General features: G+C 40.3%; 1 protein-coding gene and 1 non-coding gene across 15 annotated transcripts; one reads left to right on the top strand and one right to left on the bottom strand.

Moving 5' to 3' along the window:
- Nucleotides 1–105: 105 nt before the first annotated feature.
- zmynd8 (zinc finger, MYND-type containing 8) lies at nucleotides 106–22,290 on the bottom strand. 14 transcript variants are annotated; one of them, XM_077528942.1, is made up of 23 exons: nucleotides 19,328–19,475; nucleotides 15,578–15,843; nucleotides 15,398–15,511; nucleotides 12,837–12,904; nucleotides 11,867–12,012; nucleotides 10,236–10,457; nucleotides 9,978–10,091; nucleotides 8,712–8,777; nucleotides 8,420–8,512; nucleotides 8,241–8,328; nucleotides 8,070–8,125; nucleotides 7,878–7,955; nucleotides 7,686–7,801; nucleotides 7,102–7,598; nucleotides 6,899–7,021; nucleotides 5,328–5,483; nucleotides 4,747–5,244; nucleotides 4,227–4,670; nucleotides 4,010–4,134; nucleotides 3,799–3,879; nucleotides 3,635–3,713; nucleotides 1,031–1,270; nucleotides 106–958 (listed from the first exon to the last, which is right to left on the bottom strand). In XM_077528942.1, the coding sequence occupies exons 4-23, from the start codon at nucleotides 12,859–12,861 to the stop codon at nucleotides 783–785; spliced, it is 3,423 nt and encodes a 1,140-aa protein (XP_077385068.1). In that variant the 5' UTR covers nucleotides 12,862–12,904; nucleotides 15,398–15,511; nucleotides 15,578–15,843; nucleotides 19,328–19,475; the 3' UTR covers nucleotides 106–782. The 14 variants fall into 14 exon arrangements, 13 of the variants coding, with proteins under 13 accessions (XP_077385068.1, XP_077385070.1, XP_077385067.1 ...); XM_077528944.1 differs by having other exon boundaries at nucleotides 12,837–12,899; XM_077528941.1 differs by having other exon boundaries at nucleotides 15,398–15,843.
- trnat-ugu (transfer RNA threonine (anticodon UGU)) lies at nucleotides 19,873–19,945 on the top strand. The gene has a single exon. It is a non-coding gene; the product is annotated as a tRNA-Thr (tRNA).
- Nucleotides 22,291–22,541: the final 251 nt, after the last annotated feature.

Raw genomic sequence — 22,541 nt, 5'->3', positions numbered from 1 at the left:
AGATTGTTTAGCAGCACAAATATAGTTAGTTGCTGACCAAAAACAAAAAAACACTTAGCTGAGTTCCATTGTGTACTCAACATGTTGCATTTTACCTTTCTGGAATACAGCAAGAAGGAGACTGATTTTTTAATGACACCTGAGGTAAGATTCAGTTAAATTAGAACACGCCCAATATTTTACAAGAATTCACGCCCAAAACAATAAGACCAAAGTTACCCAAAGACAACTTTGTGATGTGATGATAATACTCGATTTGTGAATGATTGACTGCGATTTACTTGCAACAAGAACAACCACAGAAACGTCTTGTTGAAAACGTCTTTCTGGCCAGGGTAAAATATACAGCAGGCAACATCATAACAAATACAAACATAAATTAACATAATTCAACATGAACTCTACAGACATGTTTGTCAGTAGTCCTCTTATAGTAAAGTGGTCCATTCAAATACTGTAGTTTCTCTTATTTGCCAATTTGGACTGTTAAACAGTTCGTCTTTTTGTGTGCATGCTGTTACAATCTACTGACTACAAAGTGTGCATGAATACAGCATGTAGTGCACATTTCTTTTGAACTGGACCCTCGTTCTTGTAACAATTGTCTCGTTTTCACATTCAAAACAGGAAAAGAGTACTGTACACGGTCAGCCATTTTAAGCCCTACATTGTAAACCCAACAAATAAATAAAAACTTTGGATACAGCCACTTTTAACGGGGCATATATAGAACATATATCAGTGTAGTGTTTAAAAAAAAAAGAAGTAAAATCTTAATTGAGTTAAGTTGAACTGACAGCAGCATTGTCACTGCTACTCTCTGCTTCACAGTCTTTATCTGACGAAGCAGATAGTGGCGCTTCTCGGAGAGTGTTTGGTCCACAGTTAGCCTGTCCGGCTCCTTTGTTTGACGAGTCTGCCGCCGACTCCGCCTCGGGTTCTTGCTGTGGAGCCGTGGCTGCAAAACGCACCACCGTTTGAAAACAGAAATCGACCATTCAAGTCCTTGTTGAGTGCGAGCGCCGCTTACCTGACTGAGTGCAGGACTTCATGTGTTCCGGCCAGTGGGCCTGCTGACACGGGTAATCGCAGTAGCTGGTGTTCCAGCAGCAATAAAAGATGGCCTCTTTTCTGCAATTGGCGCACCACTGCTTCTTCTTGGTCTCATCCACCGCTTGCTGCTTCTCCACCTCCGTCTGTTTCTTCACCTCCGCCACCAGGCGCTCTTGTTCCTGCTCCAGACTCTGCCTCATCTCAGCCATTGTAAGCTCTAGATTAGATTTGTGTTCACAAAATACATCACATTACTTGACGGGGCGGGGGGGCATGTATCTGCCAGTAACATGCACTAAGGGCCTTCAAGGCCTTTTCTGCTGGCCTCAAGACAATCAGCAAAACGGACCTGTTTAAAACGTAGATGCAATTAGATTATTATTTATTTCCAACAACCTATTTTATCCATTTCATAAGAAGTGTCTGTGTCTTGGCTGCCCAGCTTCTATTCATCCATCCATCCATTTTTTGACCGCTTATTCCTCACAAGGGTTGCGGGGGGTGCTGGCGCCTATCTCAGCTGGCTCTGGGCAGTAGGCGGGGGACACCCTGGACTGGTTGCCAGCCAATCGCAGGGCACACAGAGACAAACAACCATCCACGCACACAAGCACACCTAGGGACAATTCGGAGCGCCCAATTAACCTGCCATGCATGTCTTTGGAATGCGGGAGGGGACCGGAATACCCGGAGAAGACCCACGCGGGCACGGGGAGAACATGCAAACTCCACCCAGGAAGGCCGGAGCCTGGACTCGAACCGGAGTCCTCAGAACTGGGAGGCAGACGTGCTAGCTTCTCTTCATGTGTATGTATATTTTTCTGTCCAATCAGATTTCAGGCTACATATGTTGCCATGTGACTCTAATCTGCTAAAGCCTTCAGAATTATGAGTGTTGGCACACAGATACGCACGCTACAAATTGCTTTAAAGTGGAGGACGACATAATTAACTGTTTGCCCGCCAAAAACGTTTAATGACGTATTCTAAAATTCTAACGAATGGCGCCATAAACGTTATTTGACGTCAACTACGTTTTTTTGTTTTTTTTTTAAATCAATGTGCAGTGCAACATCTTGTGGAGCGCTGCCTGGTCAATAGAGTTGTGAAATCAAAAACACCCACTAACTATGGCCAGCAGATGGCAGCATTGTATCTATTTTCAATGAGCTCAAGCTGTCTCAAATTACAATGAAACATGACAAATCTAATGAAATGGAACGTTTTCAAGGATTAAAGACTGCAGTCAAAGAGTTAAAAATTTATTTACGAGGCGGACTTTGAGAAAAAGTACATTGTGAGGATAGCTTAGTCAACACTGTTGCTTGCTAACTTGTTTCAACCTGGAAAAGCAGGGGTGCTTTGATGTCACTGCCTTGTTTTATGTTTTTTTTTAAGGATGATATTTTGATATTTTATTAAAAATTAATACTGTATACATGTTTTAAATATCTAACTAAAAGTAATACTGTTGTAGTGATGGGAACATAATTCACCCACGGGACGTTGGGACGAAGGGGGAGTTCCGGGTGGGAGGAGTTGGTTAGGATGAAAGGATGAAAGGATGAAATGTTAGTTGGGCTGTTAGCCTCCAGCAGAGTAGAGTTGTTGCTGTTAAACACTGAGAAGCTGATGTCAATAAAACGCCAGTCTTTGGCTCCGGACTTCAACACTCCGCCTCCGACTCCTTGTTTTGTGTTTTTTGTTTGTTTGTTTGTTTGTTTGTTTGTTTTTCTTAATAAAATTGTGTTGAATACATGATGCTATTACAGTCAGTGATTCGGCAGCGGTCAAGATACACACCCGACTCAAATGATCTGTGATATGTCCCAGTTGGCTGTCAATGGCTGCAAGTGATCACGCTACTTTGCTTGGCCGATCTATGCTGCAGGGAATTTGGTGCGCTCAGTAGTCGACTTGTGACTGTTGCGATGGTAAATCGTATGATTTCTTTTATCATCGCAATCCCTTCATATCAACTTTATCGAGCAAAAAAAAAAAAAAAATTAATAATGAAACGGTCGGATGAATTTGTGCAGTATGAATTCACATGTAAAATGGAATTCATGGTGTTCCACAGGGTTCGATTCTGGGGCTCCTGGGTTCCATCCTAAGAAAACAGTAGTGGTTGTTTTAAAGTGCTCCATAAATATACAGTTGAGTGATGGGAATCAGCGTCCTAACTGCATGATTTGCAATTCCAGTCCAACTAAAGCGTATGTAGGGATGGAAGAATGATTTGTTGTTATTTGTATTGTATTGGTGTTAATGTTTTATGTTTTTTGTGTTTCTGTAAAGCGCTTTGTAACAGTTCAGGCGCTATATAAATAAACTTGAGTTGAGTTGAGTTAAACTGAATGGAGATGGGCAATACAATAACACAATCACAATGCTTTCTGAATTCAAGGTGAAGAGCCAGATTTGATGAAAAAGCTACTACTCTGCCTGTTTATTTTACCAGTGTCTTAAATTTGAAGGGAAAAAATAAATAAATTATTCAATAAAGAAAGGTTCGGTGAAGAAAACTGGTGCGGTTCAGTACCTCCAACAAGGTTAAGAGCTGGTGAATTAGGATCCTTACCAAGATTGTGTTTCATCTCTGACAACTCTTGCTGATGTAACCACTGCAGTTTTTCAATTTCAATTTTAAGCCGCTTCATCTAAACAAACAAGCAAAAACAAAACAAAACATGAAACGAATGTCTAGATGCAAGGAAATGTGTCATTAAATGTGCAAAACGTCACCTCAACAATTGTATTCCCTGAAGTGCTCTTCGAGAGGTCACTGTAGATTTCAGTCACTGTACCTTTGATTGCATCCATTATCTGAAAAGAAAAACAAAATCCAGCCATATTCTCATGCAACGTGTCATCACCATTCTCACTCACAACACATTCTCCGAAGGAATTTACTTCCAAACCTATGATCATCAACACCTTGTTCAGAAAAGCTTACTTTGGTAGTGTACTTGGCGATATCTGCGGCAACGTCTGCCGAGGCTGTGGCGATGTATTGATCTGTTTCTGCGGATGAGGATGGAGATGATGTGCCTAAACCCGAGGCTGACACCAGGGTAACAGCTGATGCGCTCAACAGAGAACATCAAATAAAATATATGATTCTAAGATTTACAGTGGCTATTGTAATGTATTTAAAAGATAACCTGATCTACCTTTAATTGACTGTCTGGTCTGATAACGCGTGCTTTGTGAAGATTGTTGTGTCGAAGACGAAGTCGCCGATGATGAGTTGTTGTCACACGCTTGAATTTGGCCGGCTGCGGCAGGCTGCTGGCGCGTGTGCCATTTCTGTGAGTTCTGCGGCTTGGCGCCGGGATTCCACACGGCGGCGCTCTGCGCTACGGGCACGGTCTCTCGAGGCAGCAGAGGGCGCTGTTTCTTCAATCCCGGGGTGGTGGAGGCTGATGATGAGGACGAACAAGGTGGAGTTGCGGGGGCATTGGAGACAGTGGCGAGGCTGACGTTGGCAGCAGAAGGTGCAGTGAGGGAGATCATGGTGACGGGCATGGCCATGGGCGACTGCGAGGCAACACTGGACGGGGTGGAAGGAGTTGTGCTGTTTTGAGATGGGAATGTTGACGGGGTCAGGGATTTGCCTTCAAGAACAGATAGATTGGTTAGTGACCAATTTTGCACAGTCACACTCACATATAACAAAGACCAAAACCTCACCTTCAGGTTTACTCGCAGATGACTCTTTAGCATTTGTGCTGTCTTTTTTGCGTCTCTTCTTGTCTTTTTTCCCCTGCTCCTCCCCAAGATCAATAACCAGTTCTCGCTCCGAGTCTGAATCCTCTGCAGACGCATTTTGCTTCACATCTTCTTTCACCTGTCCCTTCTCCCTCGACACAGGCAATGGTGGTGGAGATTTGGTTTTCTCTGAACTGTCTGGAACTTTTTCTTGAGTCGGCGTCTCTGACTGCATTGCGCTAACATCGGCTGCTGCAGGCTCAGATATCGGAGCAACACTGGCTTTGCTCTCCTGGATCGGAGATGAGTGGTCTTGGTCTCGACTCTTGTTGTTGGCTTCCTCAGTGGGTGCAGAATCGTCCACCTTTGGTCCTTCATCACTGCCACCCTCGGTGTCACTGGAGTCAGATTTACCCTCAGAGTCCTCAGAGTCGCTGTGTTCCTCACCTTTGTACACCTCAGAAGAGATCTCATTTATACCTGCAATAGGATTGGAGCACCAAAGTGATATTACAAAACAAGCGTATATATAATATTGATGTATGTGATGAGCTTATACTGACCGAGCTGTGCTTTACAGCTTTCAATGGTTTTGTCCAAGTTCATCTGGAAGCGGCTCTTGATCTGCCGTTTGGGGGAGGTGAGAACTGGGCTGGTCCCCAACTTCTGTTGAACCGTTTCACTTAGTTCCTTTAGGTCCATTTCTGCTTTACTCCGATCTGGAAGAATACTACATGAATGAATTCCTCACACCAATATCACAATATAGAAAGGTCATTACTACTATTACTTCATCCTAGGGATCTTCGATACCACTTTTTTTCATAAGAGTATACCAGTACGAGTGCGTAACTCTTGAGTAGTCATTGATACAGATACTAAAAAAAAGCACAATATTGTGCTTTTGTACATACAAAACAACTACAATGTCTCATAATATTGAGGCGCTTACTTGCTAATGCAAGCACACATTGATCGCTTCACAAGCAAATTAGGTTTCCCTTCATCTGACAATTAGCATAATTTTAAACATAGAAGGCCAAAACATCCCTAATGAAAATTAATTTGCACTAATAAAGTAGCCACTAGAGGGTGCTAGAACTTCACAAATGGAAATCAACTTTTTTTAACAGACGTGTTCCTTTTAAATATTGTGAACATGACGATGACGACGATATTGGGGCAGTTTTAATATCACGATATTGCCATTATCGTTACATCCCTACCACCAACATTGGTATCGAGTAATGATGGACCGATATGTTTTTTTTCAAGGCCGATACCATTTATTCAATATTTTTTCATTTCATTGTACAAATAACATGGTTATAAACAACGAGATATCATTATGAGCAACAAATACTGGCATAATATATCAATAAAGTAGTCAAAGAGACCGATAACCGATATTTCAAGTCGATGTTCATTTGCTGTAAAAGAGAAAATATTAGCGTAAAATAATAACAATAAAATAATAATAATAATAATTAAACTTTGAACATGTAAATAATTGACAGCTTTGTTTAAAAATCACAACAAAAAAATTGCAGGGAGTTTCCAGGGTCAACAGCATGTGTTAAGCTAAATTAAAAACAAAGCATGTAAATAGTTCCCTAAAGTTTTCTATTGGAAAATAAAGTTTTCCAAAATTTCAACATAATTTCTTAATTTGTTTATTCATTTATGTTTTTTTAATTTTTAAAAATAAAAAGTCTAGGGAGTTCCTGGTGTCAGCACTTTTTTTTTTTAAGTGTAAATTTAAATAAATCCATAAATGAAAAGTTCCATCTATTTCACTAAACGACAAATGCATGCAAATACAGCTAATTTGTTTTTTTTTGTTTTGTCCAGGGTTAAGAAGATCTTCGCAGATCCTCAAATTGTCTGAATATGTTTGAAATGTCTTTCCGACAAGTAAAAATAAATCCGGAAGAAAACCCTAAATTCACTACGTTTGTAAGCGTTCACTGCTCGGCGAGATACCAGCTTTATCGGCCTTCAGATTCGTAAAAAGGCCGAATTATCGGCCGATAATTGCTCTATCCCTAGTATCGAGTACTGATACCAAGGCTGGTAACAGTACTTTCCCATCCCTATTTCTTACACGTTACAAACGCATGAGCGATTGCTTCACCTAGATTAAGATTCAAAATGCTTCCTGTCAGCTGTGTCTTCTCTTGCTTGGTGTTGCCAGGGGCTTGTGAGTGTAAAGGTTTGGGGCTGTCAGCTTGACTCGGTCGAGGATGAGCCGGTGACACTGCACAGAGGTGTTAACCAACAAATAAGACCTAACGCCTCCGGTATCATTTCATATGATTGGAATAAAGGCCGGAATACCTGTGGAGTCCACTGACTCTTCTCCAATACCTCCCTGGCTGTTTGCAACCTTTGCATGGGACTTGTCTGTTGTATCCTCTCCATCCGAACCTGTATGCGCAGAAGAGTTGGTGCTCATGGGGGAGCGAGGCGCGTCAGTGAGAGGCAGCTGACGGCCGGCCATCATCCCGCCGACGCCAGTCCCCGACAACATGGTCCTGACCAGGGAGATCTTGGGTGACACAGACATGTCAAAGCTCAACTTGAGCTTTTCCTGTTTCTCGGGCTTGAAAGGAGTGGACGAGGGGTCGGAGGGGTCCTGCAGCATTTGAAAGCTGTTGTCGTGGGTGTAGGGTGTTCGGAAAGGGGCGTAGTTGAACACGCCAAACTTTTTCCTCACGTTCTCCACGTAAACTTCCATCTCTTGCATGGCGCTGTTGAAGATGCTTTTGGTCTTCTTCACAGAGAACGGAATCTCTTTGGACATCAGGTAACAATTATTTAAAGGGACCCAAGCCCTAAAGGTTAAACGTATCCACATTAGTGACATAAAATCTTTCGAACCGACAACAAAGTCAAGCATGTGAAGCACAAAAGATTGCGACCTGTCATGCTGACCAAAGAAGCGAGCGTCCACCTGTCCATCTTTGTCACGCAGAGCTTTAGCTGGCCAGAAGGGAAAACCTTTCAATTTCGCCCACACCAGAGGGTGAGGGTTACCCTGTCATCACACAATAAAATATTAAACATCAGCAATTTTACTCTTCGTCAAAAACATGTAAACAAGTCCTACTTACACATGGCTCGCAGAACCAGTTGTCTCTCTTTTGGCAAGCAGATAGATAACACTCAGGGCAGACTTCAATCTCATTCATCTGCAAAAGGGATGCACCATTAGGATTGTTGAATCAATCGTGAAAAATTCATCTCCACTACCAAAACAGAACAAAACAAAAAAAAAAAAAAACCGACACAGACCGCATATTCACCTCATGCTCACAAATCTTGACGATAACTTTGGCTGTGGCAGTCAGTTTGTGGTTGCCTAAAAGCATAAAGACAATATAGTTGGGAAGAGTTTGACGATCTCATATAGTTTACCAAGATATTTTACCCATCCATTTAGGATTTGTTTTCGAGGTTAAAAAAAGTCAACCCACCTCCGTTGTATATGATGCAGTTATGCAAAATCCACTTCACATCTGCTAAGAAGGCTTCTGTGCAGCCATACATTTTCTTTTTGATGTTCTGTGTTGCAAACGGAAAAAAAACATTCATTTTTAAATGAGAGCTGTTCAACATTTCATTCAAAACTCTTCACATATGGACACATTTTTACCTTCTCAAGTGTGCAAAGGTCCATTGGGTGAAATATGTATTCGGCGTAGTCAGGATGCTGCTCAAGAGAAACGGGTTTCTGGAAGAGCTCAGTCTTTAAAATGGAGCAAAAGAGAGAAGTGTTGAGGTTAGATTCAACACACCAATTTACTGCAAAATCCTTCCCCACTTTGGCAGATGACCACTACTGTCATGCTACTACTAAACACTCTTAAAGCTGCATCAAACAAAAAGGAGCACAACCAGTGAAGGAAGATATCAAGACAGGGACTTGTTAGTGGTGTAATTATTACCCAATTAAAAGTCTTTCTCTGCGTGGAAGCTGCATGGGGAGAGCGAGATGACAAGCGGGGATGATCCTGAAAGAGAGTGAGAGGGGCAGCTGTATCCTCACTATCGGCTTGCACGTTTACTTCATGGTTCCCAGCCATGACAGGCCCAGTCTATTTCAGTGTTTGGGAATGTTATGTGTGTTATATGAAATTATTTTCACATGCAAATTATTGAGGTCTCATGCTAGAGCAAAGGAGGACAGGTTTTAGGGTAGGGCTGGACGATTATGGGAAAAATAATAATAATCATTTTTGATTGCGATCGAAATCATGATTAATAAAATGATTATTCATTTATTTTAAAACTAATATTCTTTAAACTACTAAAACTCAACGACTCAAAACTATTATCACAGCATCGAAATAAAAAGTAAAATAAAAATACTGTATGCTAAAACATACTGGATGTTCCTGCGCGTTTTGGCCTCTTAGGGGCAGTGTGGTGCCGTACATCCATAGTGTACACACTTACAATGTAATGAAGTTGCAGAAAGTTGCGATTAAATTCTATTAAAATAACTCGTTTTTCACAAATTGGGAAGAATTTGTGCCTTTGAGTAGTGTTATCTTACCCGTGGATATGTTTCCCCACATTTGAGTGTGAATATTCATTATTTGGACTATTACTTCCGAAGTTAATTTGAATGGCATCCTCCATTCACTTGCATTAGCATTAGGGCTAGGCTCGTGTTAACAACGAAGCATGTTTTGCATTTAAATACACACTGTATGTAATTCTCCTTATCGTGTGTTTAGTTTTACAGTTAATTCCAACGGAAGTGTCATGAAACAGCTTAAAGGACGCGTAGGGGACGACAGAATCACGCTGACGCGCCGGGCTAGCTACAAGCTACATGGTGCATTCAGGGTCCTATCACAACGTAGGCAACTTGTAAACGCTCCGCGACATTGTGCACATTAATCGTTTTTCTTCGATAATTACGTTTTAATGATGAGAATAAAACTAAATCAAAATCTCGATAAAAATTTCGATTGATCGTCCAGCCCTATTTTAGGGGAAGAGACAACGATGACCGTAAAAGCTCTTCATTTGCTGCCATAAGCGTGCTATGCTGACTTGCCAAAGAAAATATGCTCAGGTGATAGAAATAAGTAAGAGTGAAGAATTACACATTAACTTTGACACTGTATTGCAGCTTCTCACTCAAATAGTACAATTTAGTTAGTTTGAGATCCCCATGGAGACAGTGATACCCGCATACTTACACCTGGTTGTTTCATCTTCTGAAGAGCAAACTTTAGTAGGTAAGACAGCTGCTCTATAGTCAGCATCATCATGGCTTTGCTCTGAGTCTCTATACATTCAGCAACTGTTATTTTCTAACGGGAAAAAAACAGAGAGGAAAATAGTTAGTAGATGTCCAAAGTGAGATCCACCGTGTTAAACAAACAAGTAGATGAAACATCAGTCTTTGAATTCTGGTTTCCAACACCCTTACACTCAGAATATTCCTGGGTGAGTACCTCACACTCCGGACAGAACCAGTCGCCCTCAGGCTCGTCTGGTAGTTTGAGGCACTTGGCGTGGTACACCCTGGGGCAGAGCTCACAGCAGAGCACCTGACCCTCGCGGTGGCACAACCAGCAGTAGAAGTCATTCCTGCCGTCCTGCGGTACAACATCAACAGGGTCTGTGGTGAGTGCTGGCTGCTTCACATAGTAAAAGGGACCGTGTCTTAGTTCTGACTGGAATGCAGGCAGAAAGAAACACAAAGTTGGGGGAGGTCAAAATCGGCCCAAGTTGAATGAAGCCAAGCAGAGATGCACAATGACGACAAAAGGCACGCTGTTGATTAAAAAATAAAAAATAAAAAAAATGCTGGATGTTGAAGTTTGATTTATTTGCAGACTGCATTTCTTTCAGCTGATGTGTAATTAATCAAATTCAAGATGTAATACAGTGTCATCTATGAAGTAGGCAAGTGACAACCTGAAGATACCATAAATCACACCTGCAACATGGCGACTCCCATGCATTTAAGAATGTGATCAAGCAAAATATCAATATTGTTACCATAGATTTTTCTTTTGTCTTGAAAGAGGAAGTCAACGCCCCCCCAGAAAAATAAAAAATAAAAAAATAATTCTTGTCAATAATATGTTCTATGCAGCCCCACTAGTCCAAATATGGCATTCAGGTTAAGATTGTATTAGTGAAATATGAGTTCCGCAGCAAAATCCAGCGTTGTTTTTTTTGTTTTTTGTTTTTTTTTATCAATATCAGAAGGCGGCCATTTGTTGTCGAGTGAAAATGACATCACAGTTGCTCAGGTCTCAGGTAACCACCAATCACAGCGCAGCTTCAGAAAAGATGTGGCTGCATAGCTCATATTCCACAAACAATACGAATCATGAAGCCGTGTTAAGACAAGTATGGCAGCATAGAACAGGCTATTGTAAAGAAATGGTAAAAGTTGACTTCCCCTTTCATGTAGTACTTGTGGAAGTAGATATCTGAAACAATATGATTATTACTGAAATTGATGTTTATTGTGGTGTAGAGTTGTGGCGTAACTGCACAATGTCTTATTGCATCATATTTACCACAGTCAAGCAAAAGGTCCAAGTGTACTATGAAACTGGCAATGATTTAGCCATTGTATAACAATATTAAGCGCAAGCCAACCATTTACAGGAAAGATGCAACAAAATCATAACCTAATAAGCAATGATATTTAATATTTCTGGAAGTGTAGTGTCAAGCAAAATTGCCAAGCATTCTTCAACTGTGACATATCAATCACATAATAAATGCAATATAGCACAAGAATCCTTTACTTTTTAATGTGGACAAGGTTCCAAAGGATACCCGTAGCGCTACATATAGCTTCAGATTAGAATTTGTGAAAATATTTAAAGTGGAAGTAACCCCCGATTAATTCCATTTGTGGAATATAAGTTTTAAGCAGTAAATGCCAGCCAATTTTATCCATCTCAAAATGTCACGTTTAGACAAGTGGGGGGCACATACAACATATTGTAAAGAAAATTTTGGGTTTGACTTCCCACTTTAACAACATTGTATGGCTGTGTGAGAAGTAATGGAGTGGCCATTTTTTCTCCGTCAGGGATACTATATATTTTTGGTTTATTACCTGGTCTTTGCTGCTGCTAACAGCACCTGGTTTCTTCTTCTTTTTTGCTGGGCTGGGGGAGGTGTCAGCAGACGAGTGACCATTTGATGAGTGAGAGGGACTTGGCATCTTTCGCTTCTGGGTCGTCCGCTCTGTTGAGCCTGTGTCTTGTTTTGCAGATGACAGTTTGACGTGAATCAACTACGGTTCCGCGATGGCCTTAGTTAAGTCACATGCAGTTATGGTCAGAGGTTTACATCACATACACTCAACTGTATTCAATTTAGGGTTTCAATCATTTTTTTGAAGTCTTCTTTTTCCAGACTGGAATTAGATACACATCCATCCATCCATCCAATTTCTTGACCGCTTATTCCTCACAAGGGTCGCGGGGGTGCGGGAGCCTATATCAGCTGGCTTTGGGCAGTAGGCGGGGGACACCCTGGACTGGTTGCCAGCCAATCGCAGGGCACACAGAGACAAACAACCATCCACACTTACAAGCACACCTAGGGACAATTCGGAGCGCCCAATTAACCTGCCATGCATGTCTTTGGAATGTGGGAGGAGACCGGAGTACCCGGAGAAGACCCATACAGGCACGGGGAGAACATGCAAACTCCACCCAGGACGGCCGCAGCCTGGACTCGAACCCGAGTTCTCAGTACTGGGAGGCGAACGTGCTAACCACTCTTCACCATGCCGCCTTCTATTGAATATATATTGGAAAAGTTTTGCTAATCGTATTGTTTTTACTTCCATTTTATCTAACACCCCCGACTTCATTGAAATTGGTGTTTGTATGATCACTCCACTGCTTATATGATAGTCTTTATTTAGTCATGCAGATGATGAGTGTATTGTAAACTTCATCCCACAATTATAAATACCAAACATAATACAGTTATACAAATAAAGTCTATTAAAAAATAAAACATGCAAACTATACTTAAAGCAATTTTTGTTTACAGTATGTAGGATTGATTCTCACCTTTAGATCGCGTTGAGCTTTCCATTTTCTCTGTTGGAGTGTCAGTCTTCTTTACTTCGTCTGCTGCACTTGTGTAGACAAGAGAATTTAATTAATAAAGTCCATAACGCATCGTGGAAATTACAGAGTGCACAATTGTAAACGTGAAACATTGGTGCTGATCAGTGTTTTGCATTTTTACTGCCTTACAAAGCTAGAGTTTTACTTACAATCCGCATATCAAAACCCTTGTGATGAAGCTAACGCAATATTTCTTCAATATTATTTTTAAAACGGATCACTTTCATTTGACAGTACAAGACATTATAATACACTGCATTAACAATTAGTGGCAGGAGTGAACACATCAATTATCTGAAATGTTTGTTTCACGCTTGCTTTTGTGATCGTGCATGAGAAAGCCAACATGGGCCTTTAATTTGTGAATTATTTGGAGTCGTTTTAGTAATCGTGCCCAGGCTTACAATTTTGCTGGGGCCAAGAAATTGTAACGTGCATCAGTATGGAACGGAGAGCTCAAACCAGTCAAGTGAATCAATGTCAAGTGTCCATATGCGCAATAAGTCCGGTTAGAGATACAATATTGGCCCAAGAATTGCTAAATGGCAGTAACTGGGAGACCTGATAGAGACAAGACGCACTCTGGCAACAGAATACAATGGAAGATAAACAGAATGTTGTACAGTGATAACAGATAATGAAATAGAGATGCTTTGGCACCAATATCTCAACATTGTGTATTTGAGGCATTAGAGAACGGCCTTGACAGTCAAAGGCACACCCCAAAAAGAAGCGAACCATGTCAAAAAAAGAATTATACGAAAGTGAGAGCCAACCAGAGGTTAGTCTTAGTAAACTGATCACAAAAGATGTGGTAAACTCAACCTGGGCCTACTGGTTTAAAAAAATCTGACTGACCAACCATACCCTAATTACAAAGACCATTGTGACAGCTGTGACAGTGTTTTATCCATTTCCTTTTTATTTTTTATTTTTTTTCACAACAGGGCTATCCCAACAGTCCAAGGACCATGCTCCCAAATAAAGATTAAAAACAAAAATAAAAAACAAAACAAAAAACACTGCTGATAGGGATGTAACAATAACGGCAACATCGTGATAGTGTGATATTAGAATTGCCACAATATCGTCGTCTTCATGTCACAATATTAATTAAAATCAGCACATCTCTTATAAAGGTGAGGTCGCACTGCAGTTCTAGCACCCTCTGGTGGTTAGTTTATTACTGCAGTTGAATTTGAATTGGGAATGTTTTGGCCACTGCAACGGTTATCACTCATATATATATATATATATATATATATATATATATATATATATATATATATATATATATATATATATATATATATATATATATATATATATATATATATATATATATATATATATATATATATATATATATATATGTATCAGTCATACTAGCAAATATTTGACATCTCTGTGAAAAAAAACAAAAAAAAAAGAAAAAAGAAAAAAAACAAACATTTTGCCGGCTTCAGCCGAACAACGTTGTGAATTACATAGACCACGATACATTGTGCCACTGAGCCAATAGGCACACATGACAATGACATGGCCAAGCCTATTTCTTCATCACTGCTGTTATTATGTACAAAAATGCAATATTGTGCTTTTTCCCCCCGCAATTTTAGTATTTTTTTAAAATTAAATTAAATTAAATTAAATTAAATGTGCGTCTTTTTTTATATTTATATATATATATCACCAACATCTCACAATATCGCGATAATTATCTTTCGTGAGGTTCATCTCGTGATATTTATCGTATTGTGTTGTTCGGATATCATTACATCCCTTGCCGCTGAACATGGGTCTACAAATTAGAACACCTGAATCTTTTGTGCCCGAGTCCATACTACCAAACAAGTACAAGAACAGGTTCATTGTGGCTTAAAAAAAAAGCCAAGTCACATTCACTTATCAGAGTCAAAACGTCTAAATTATGGATTGCTTGTCTGTCCATGAAGAAATACTTATTTAATATGCAAACGAAAGTCTGGTGTCTAAATAACCCACCAGGTATTTTTCAGTACCAGTCAATGCTTCATCCTGGTTTGTATTGTAGGCACCATGATGTCATTGCTATTGTTGTTTACAGGCTCTCTGTCGAGAGAGCAGAGCTTTTTAAAAATCTGGTTCACCAACCCCTCCTCACCCATCCTCCCCCTCCTCCATCATCTCCATCAGAGAATGATGTGATTATGTCTCTGCCATGGACACAGACCATGCACAAAGACAGACATAAGGGCAGTGAAAAGACATTCTGGCCTTCTCAAGCACCCTCTCTGAACAGTCAATTTATCACAGCAATGTTCCGTGCAGTTTAGGAATACAGCAACAATCGGCAACAACATAAGACAAACGCATGACACCCAATTCGATGGCATGAATATTATCAAACAGAGAATTATACATCAGGTAACATACTGATGCAATCATTTCCACACCCTACACCACTAGAACATCCATGCTTCTATGAAGGAAATCAACAGCATGCTTTCCATCTTACTCACATAAAGATTCTTCACCCTATTTTTGAACTCTTTTCAATTATAGAGGGCGTTGTGAAATGAGGGAAACGATGGTTCCAAGTATCCCAGAAGGCCTCCTCTCCCCGCTGCTTCCTCCTGCAATTGTCAATCTTTAACCTCAGCTGCAGGCGCCTGATTGGTTTGAGCAGAACTACGAGGTACCTGATTGGATGCTCAGCTCAATGTACCACATAAGCTTTTCTGCTTCTTGATCTCCTCAGCTACAGTGCTGCAATGCAGAGAGGACTGCTCTCCACTATTCCTGAACACCAAGTCCCCATTTCCTCCGTTAAAGCACACAAAAAAGGCCATGGCCATGTAAAATGCAGCGAGACGGCGAGCGGATCGGCTTCTCTCCTCTCTGTGCTCTCAGAGGTATATGGCATCCATTTTGATGAGGCTTTCTCTCTCTCTGGCTCTCTCTCCAGCTGCTCGCACCACACACAAAACAAGTCCACATCGCACCAGTTGAATATAGTGAACAAGGACCACATGCAGGTTATTATCTCCTCCTAGGTTTTAATATGCAATAGACACAAAGACAGAAGTCACATGTCTGACTCAGAAGGCAGAACCTAAATCCATCTCATGCCATCTGTTTTTTCCGAAAATAAATCAAATTTGACCTAAATAGTAAATGGAGAAGACTTTTATAGCGCTTTATCTACACCTTACAGTGCCCAAAGCACATTGCTGCCGCCTTGTTCTTTTAACTTTCAAATGGCTAACCTAAGTAAAATCTGGCGTTGCAGTAGAATGTGCGTCAGTTCTTGCACCCTATTGAGTTGCAAAGTAATGGTCCTCATGCAAACATCCTGATTGCTGGATGCATGCTACTTGGTACACTAAGCTAACTGCAGAGACCATAGATATATTAGCTATAGAGCAAGTTGTGTGTGTTTGGCTCCAATTGAGAATTCCGCAATGACATCACAAGGCAAAATTCCGGTTGTATGCTGTGTTTGAAGTCAGATTTATCCCACTCGGCGTGTCCCAATTGCGCCCTCAAAGCGTTTGAGGCAAATGTGAACTATAAAGATAGCTGATTCTGATACATTGTTTGTTGTTAACGCAGTCATTCCAAATCATGTTGTGTCACGTGAACATATGTCTTGTATTTACATTTGCTGACACAGTCAACTGACACAGTCCGAGTAGGAATCCTCGAATGCAGCATTTATCCTCGGTGAAATGACCCTTTCCGCTCATTGAAAAGCATTGGACTTTGGATCATCGTAATTTGATTTGTGAGGATTCTTTTGATTTGGAAATGTGATAAAATGTTGTTTGACTATGATAACAACATGCCTGGTTTGTGTGCTAGTCACAGGCAAAAGCAATACAATACATACGCCATGGAAATGAATCGTTGCATTGTGGAAATAGCAGAAATGCTCGGGTGTTCGTAATTGTCAATTTTGATGCGGATTGATTTGTTACAAACAGCAGACATGCAGCTATGACATATGCCACGTGCTTTTTTTTTTTTTTTTTTTTTTTTTTTTTTTAAATCGGGAGTGTAACATAGAGACAATCGTGGGGATTGCTCAATACTAGGGTGGCCAGGCATCCTGATTTAGACGGGACAGTCCTAATTTTCAGTGATGTATCCTGCACAACCCTAAGCAGGACGCTGGTTTGTCCTTCTTTTTAAAGAAAATGAGCCGCGGTTGATTTTATGTGACCCAACATCAGCCCCACCCCACGTTCGTCACACCTGGTCTGTGATTGGGCAAGAGTGGCTTCAGTTAAAAATCTCGTATATCATTGGTTCAGTAAATGTAAACAAAGCTCCACGTGGCCATCTGACTACGTCAAATCCTATATAAAAGTGAACCGCGTTATAGTGAGAACACTTACCGGTATTATTTTGTTTTATTTTTTTTAAATATGTCCTCCTTTTTGACCTTATGGAAGTGGCCACCTTACTCAATACGGTAACCAGTGAAGCTCTATGTTTAGACATCTGTGCCGAGAGCCGCTTGCCCGAAATATACGCGTCTTGCTTCTTTTTACTAAACGATCGCGTAGCATTTCAAAATGTCTTTCGCAGCTTGAGAACTTGTTGCGTTGTTGTTGGCCTTTCACCTAACAACCAGGAAAGAAAAAGCCAACGCGCGCATTTGTTTGAGGGCAAATCCCTGGAGACGATTTATTTTGCAGAGTATTGTGAAAACAACATAAGATCAGGTACAATTTGATGTGTACAGACTCCATACATTCTCTTGCATCAACTAACGTTCCCACATGGTTTAAGTCTGTCACTGTCATAGGAAGTGCACTTGCGCTAAATGGTTACCATGTAAAGAAAATGGAGGTTCCGGTGACATCACACCACCTGATCTAAGTCCGCAAACTATGATTTGATTATTAAATTTGCAAACAATAAAAAAGGTCAAAAGATTTTGAAAATATTTTCTAGTTTGTTTAGCTGAAGTCTGTATTTTTTTTTCTCTTAAGGTTATCATATACGTATGTCTACAATTGCAGTTATGATGCGACATTGAACTGGAATGTCTGTTTGTGTATATATTTTGTTATTTTTTTTTTTTATTTGTTGTTAGAATTGACAAGATTTGTTATAGAATTGCCAATTTGTATTCTGTCAATAAAAAAACAAAATACAAAATTATGATTTAATTTTTACATTTTCCACACCCATTCGTACACTAATAAATATGCTATCAAATTTAATCACATCCAGTCCAGAGTGACAGGTCAAGTTACAGCAGAACGCTCAATTGGTAGATATTACTGATAAAACAGAGAATGCCAATTTGATTATCACACCAGGAAATGAAATGAGTGACCAGCAAGCGAAACACAGGTGAGGAGAGGATACATGCTTCTTTCAGTCAATAGAGAGTGAGCTTGAATTCAGGTCAAGCATCAAGCAAGTCTTCATAACCAGGCCAGAGTGTCTGTAACGAGTACGGAAGCATATACTTGTACAATTGTCAGAAGAAAAGCATACTAGGCTAAAACTGGCAGACAGAGCTCAACAACCACACAGTATGATTTCCCAGACTCTTGCACGCAGAAAGCAAATAAAGCAACCTAAATATAGCACATAGAAACAAGATTCTGCCAAACCTGTTTGCCCTTCAGACAGGTTTTCGAAAAGAGGGATGAGATGAGATTTCACTGCAGTGCCTATTCAGAGGAGATCCTTCCCTTCTTCTCTCCTCCCGCTTACATACAAGTAACCAGTGTGCTTGGAGCAGAGGGACAGAAAAGGGGAAGTTCTCCAAGATGGCTGACACTCCGAAGCAGAGAACACTGGGAGGCAGTGCACACCATTAGGCTTCAGCAATTCCTCATCCGCTGTGATAAATAAGCCGCTACGGCAAACTAGGTCTGTAGATGATTTATACTTTACAACACCACCCTAAAACTGGTGAGCAGCTTATAGAATTTGGCCCATTGAAGACATGTTTCAAAAGAGCAAATGTGTGGTAAAGTGAACTGACTTTCTGTGAATGAGGAAAGCACTAGATGATTGTTTTGATAGGTTTGTTGGATATACAATTGTTGAGAGTGCCTGCATGGCAGTACTGCTCTCACGCCAGTTTGAGGCCTAAATTAAACTTGCTGTGCTGTCAGTTTACCATCTGTTAATTCCTTTGGGGCCTGCCTCTCCCATTCTGAAGACCTTCAAGGTTTTTGTTGTTTTGTAAGAATACTCTGACCAGGTGGGTCCAATTTGGTCATGTACAGTCTAGAGACCTATCACCATTAGCAGCGGTAGTCTGGTAGAAGTACCAAGCTATGCTCATCTTTTCAGCTACAATTCTAGAATGTGTTGGGACAAAATTTTTGTTTGCCCTCCCCCAGTTTTCAAGGCATAGCTCATATACGGCTAATGCCTTAACAATAGCATCATATTAGTGAAAGAATGAAAATCTGTCTTACCTCTGTGGATGCATGTCTAACAATTCTGTGTGATATGTCAATGCTTATTACAACATGGAGGACAGCCCTGTCAGCCCTCACCCTGCTCCCAGCACAGCCACGCTCTCAGTCTCCACAAGCGGCCCTGCACGCTGCTCTCATAAAAAGCAAATGCTGAGTGGACAGACACGCTGGCAAAATGTAAGACTGCTGCCCATTGGCTGTTGCACTTCCTGGCTGCTCGTCTTTTGTTTGGATGGGAGAGGCGGAACCATGAAAAGATAAGGCTGAAACGCAGAACTTCCCACTCAGCTGTTGTGGTTTCAAAGATTTTATATTGTTAATAATAGACAAAAGCCAGTCCCTTTCCCAGAACCAACTGAATCAATATGCCTGACCCTTACTAACCAAGAAAACATGAGGTGTTCTTTTTACAAACAGTTTAGTGATGTTATCCCTGCATTTGAGCTGTATGGCATTAACATTATGAGGCAGTTAAATCATTTATCAGGAAACTTGACCATTTACCTCTGTACAGGCATCAGCCTAGTCAGAGTGCAAGGGCTGGCCTTATAGCTCAGTGGTTAGAGCACTGGTCTTGTAAACCAGGGGTCGCGAGTTCAATTCTCGCTGGGGCCTGAATATTTTAAGGCTTGTCGTGGCTTAGCTGTTGGGCTTGGCTTTTGTACTGGATGGTTGAATGTTCCAATCGCACTTTAGAAAAGCTGAACTGCAATTACTTATGGTGTCTGGCATTATTGCACTGCATTGCTCAAATACATTTTAAAAATATTTTTTTTTACAGTTTTTGATTTTACATGAACTGAACAATCTCTGAAGGTAAGTACAATTGGCTGGGAATGCCTGTTTGTCGTGCCCTGCGATTGGCTGGCAACTAGTCCATGGATGGATGGATGGATGCCTGTTTGTCTACAAACCCCAATTCCAATGAAGTTGGGATGTTGTGTAAAACATAAATAAAAACAGAATACATCATCCGTCCATTATTTGGACCACTTAATACTCAAGAGAGTCATGATTTGCAAGTTCCTTTCAACCTATATTAAGTAGAATATAGGTTGTAGAATAAAGCATAGTTTTCATTTTTAAATGGTTGCTATAACTTGCTAGGATTTATCTTAAATCCAGATGTACTGCATGACAGCAGTTAAAGTTGCAGTATGTAACTACAGTGACTCAGAGAGATGACACTTCATAGGCATACCACCAATTCTTATTCAGCGTGAGCTAACGAGCATCTCAGCGAGCGACGGCGACTTGGCAGCCGGTGTGAACCCAGGTAAGTGACGCCGAAAGACAGAACAAGCTGGATTTAGCCGGAGTGGCTAACAAGAGTGGCTAGTGGGTGAAGCTAGTAAAATCAAAAAGCTAGTACGTAAAGGCTCGCGAGAACAAAGCAAAAGGTGACAAGCGTCAGGAGCCCGAATCACGGGACTCAAAAACGAGACACCTTCAGGCCTCAGGTGTGGAACGTAAGCAGCAGTCAACCCATTGGGCCCAACACTAGCTGCAAGCAGGGCTAACTACGTTCAGAAAGTTGCCCTATGGGCATCCGTTGCAGGAAGATGGCAGTGAGGTGAGGCTCCAGCCATGTAATATAATTAGTGATTACTACTATTACCTACGATTATATTAAAAATGATGTACATTGGTGTGATAAAACTTTTTCTTGCATATTATTGGAATCAATAGTGTGTGTGTTTAAATTAGTGTTTTTTTTTAAATAAATTAATTCTAAGTTCACCACTAGTTGGTGCTAAGATTACACACTGTCACTTTAAGTACTTACACATTTGTAAACATATGTCCTTCCAAAATGAAAGGCAAAAATGACCTCTTCTGATACACAAACAATTATGTTGAAATAATTCTAGTGAAGTGGAATCTCGCTGCAATTTTTTGGTCACATTAAATTCACGATGGCAAAATATTATATCAACATAAATATTTTGTGTAAAAAAAAAAGTGTGGATTTTTTTTAGAATTACCTCTATACCTACAGGGTTTGGGTGGAACCATTATACCTTTCTTCAAACTTATTTTGTAACTTATTCATATGAGATATGACATTTGAAAAGTGTAAAGCATGAAATCACATCACTTACTAATCTTACTCCAAATCTCCTTTTTCAATTCCTTAATTATGCCTCTATTCTGTTGTTAAATGTGAATAGTTTTGTTTTTGTTTGGTTTTTATTGCCTTTTATTATGAAGCATTTTTAAATGGTTGTAGTATACTCTCCAGTGTAGCATCTACAAGCTGAGTTGGCCAACATCTTCATGAAGTTGACCATGCAAAATATTAGGTGAGTAAAATAATAAACCATTTCAATCACAGTCACTCTACAGCACAGCATTTTGACTGCAACATCAGTTCAGTTCCCCATTCAGGTGGTGTCACTCAAAGCTCAATTAATTTAATTAACATTAAATAATAAGAATATTAATGCACATTGTGTTTTTTCCATTGTTCAACAAAATCTATTTAGAACGAATTAAGAGGTTGTGAGGCGTTTCTATCAACAAAGGTTAGACAACAAGAAGCCTTAAAACAGTAGCTTAACTTAAGCTGCCTTTTTGTGTTTACTCCCTCATTACAAATTGTAAGTCTGTGGCGGTAACAAACAACATACAACAAGAAACACACAACTTCACTTGAGCTATGATTATTTTACGCTTAAATCAGCTAGGCCACACGGTCGTTCTTACAGAGTTGGTGCGAATTTCGTTCATGTGAGTTCGTTCTATAAAAGCACAAAGTTTGAACTTGATTCGTAATACGAACGACAGTGACCCGCTTACGAAATGCATTCATATTTTTGCTATTTTGTATGGGGTTGGTGTTAGCCATCGTACCGTTTTCTCCTCCGGAGGCAGGTTCAGGTTGTGACATCTGGCTCGTGTGGGTGACTACTTTGTAAGGAATCCTACAAGCCTCGAGATGGCGCTGTCGTTAATCGTTCGTCCTCTTGTCACTGTCGTAAGTACGCTATAAGATTTATACTGTGACCGTCTGATAGTAATATGTGGCAAATGTTAAACATAAATGTAGGGAATTTAAAGAGAAATGGCGCATTGTTAGTCCAACTCTTCTATTTCAAAGTGTAGTAATTCAAATGTTTGTGAAATCATCTAACATCATGTGAAAATGTAACCTTTTCCAGGGTGATCGTGGTAATGCCATTAAATCCTACAACTGATATTTTTGTTATTT

The sequence above is a fragment of the Festucalex cinctus genome, chromosome 8 (assembly GCF_051991245.1).
Source record: "Festucalex cinctus isolate MCC-2025b chromosome 8, RoL_Fcin_1.0, whole genome shotgun sequence".
Taxonomy (NCBI): Eukaryota; Metazoa; Chordata; class Actinopteri; order Syngnathiformes; family Syngnathidae; genus Festucalex; species Festucalex cinctus.
Note: the sequence above shows the minus strand (reverse complement) of the source record. Positions and strands in the feature narration are given on the sequence as shown.

Coding starts and splice junctions, on each gene's coding strand:
- zmynd8 (XM_077528937.1), bottom strand. CDS start 22,220: ATGTCACAACCTGAACCTGCCTCCGGAGGAGAAAACG. Junction 7,599..7,685: donor TTCTTTGGTCAGCATGACAG/GTCGCAATCTTT, acceptor TTTAACCTTTAG/GGCTTGGGTCCCTTTAAATA. Junction 5,484..6,898: donor CATTTTGAATCTTAATCTAG/GTGAAGCAATCG, acceptor GTATTCTTCCAG/ATCGGAGTAAAGCAGAAATG.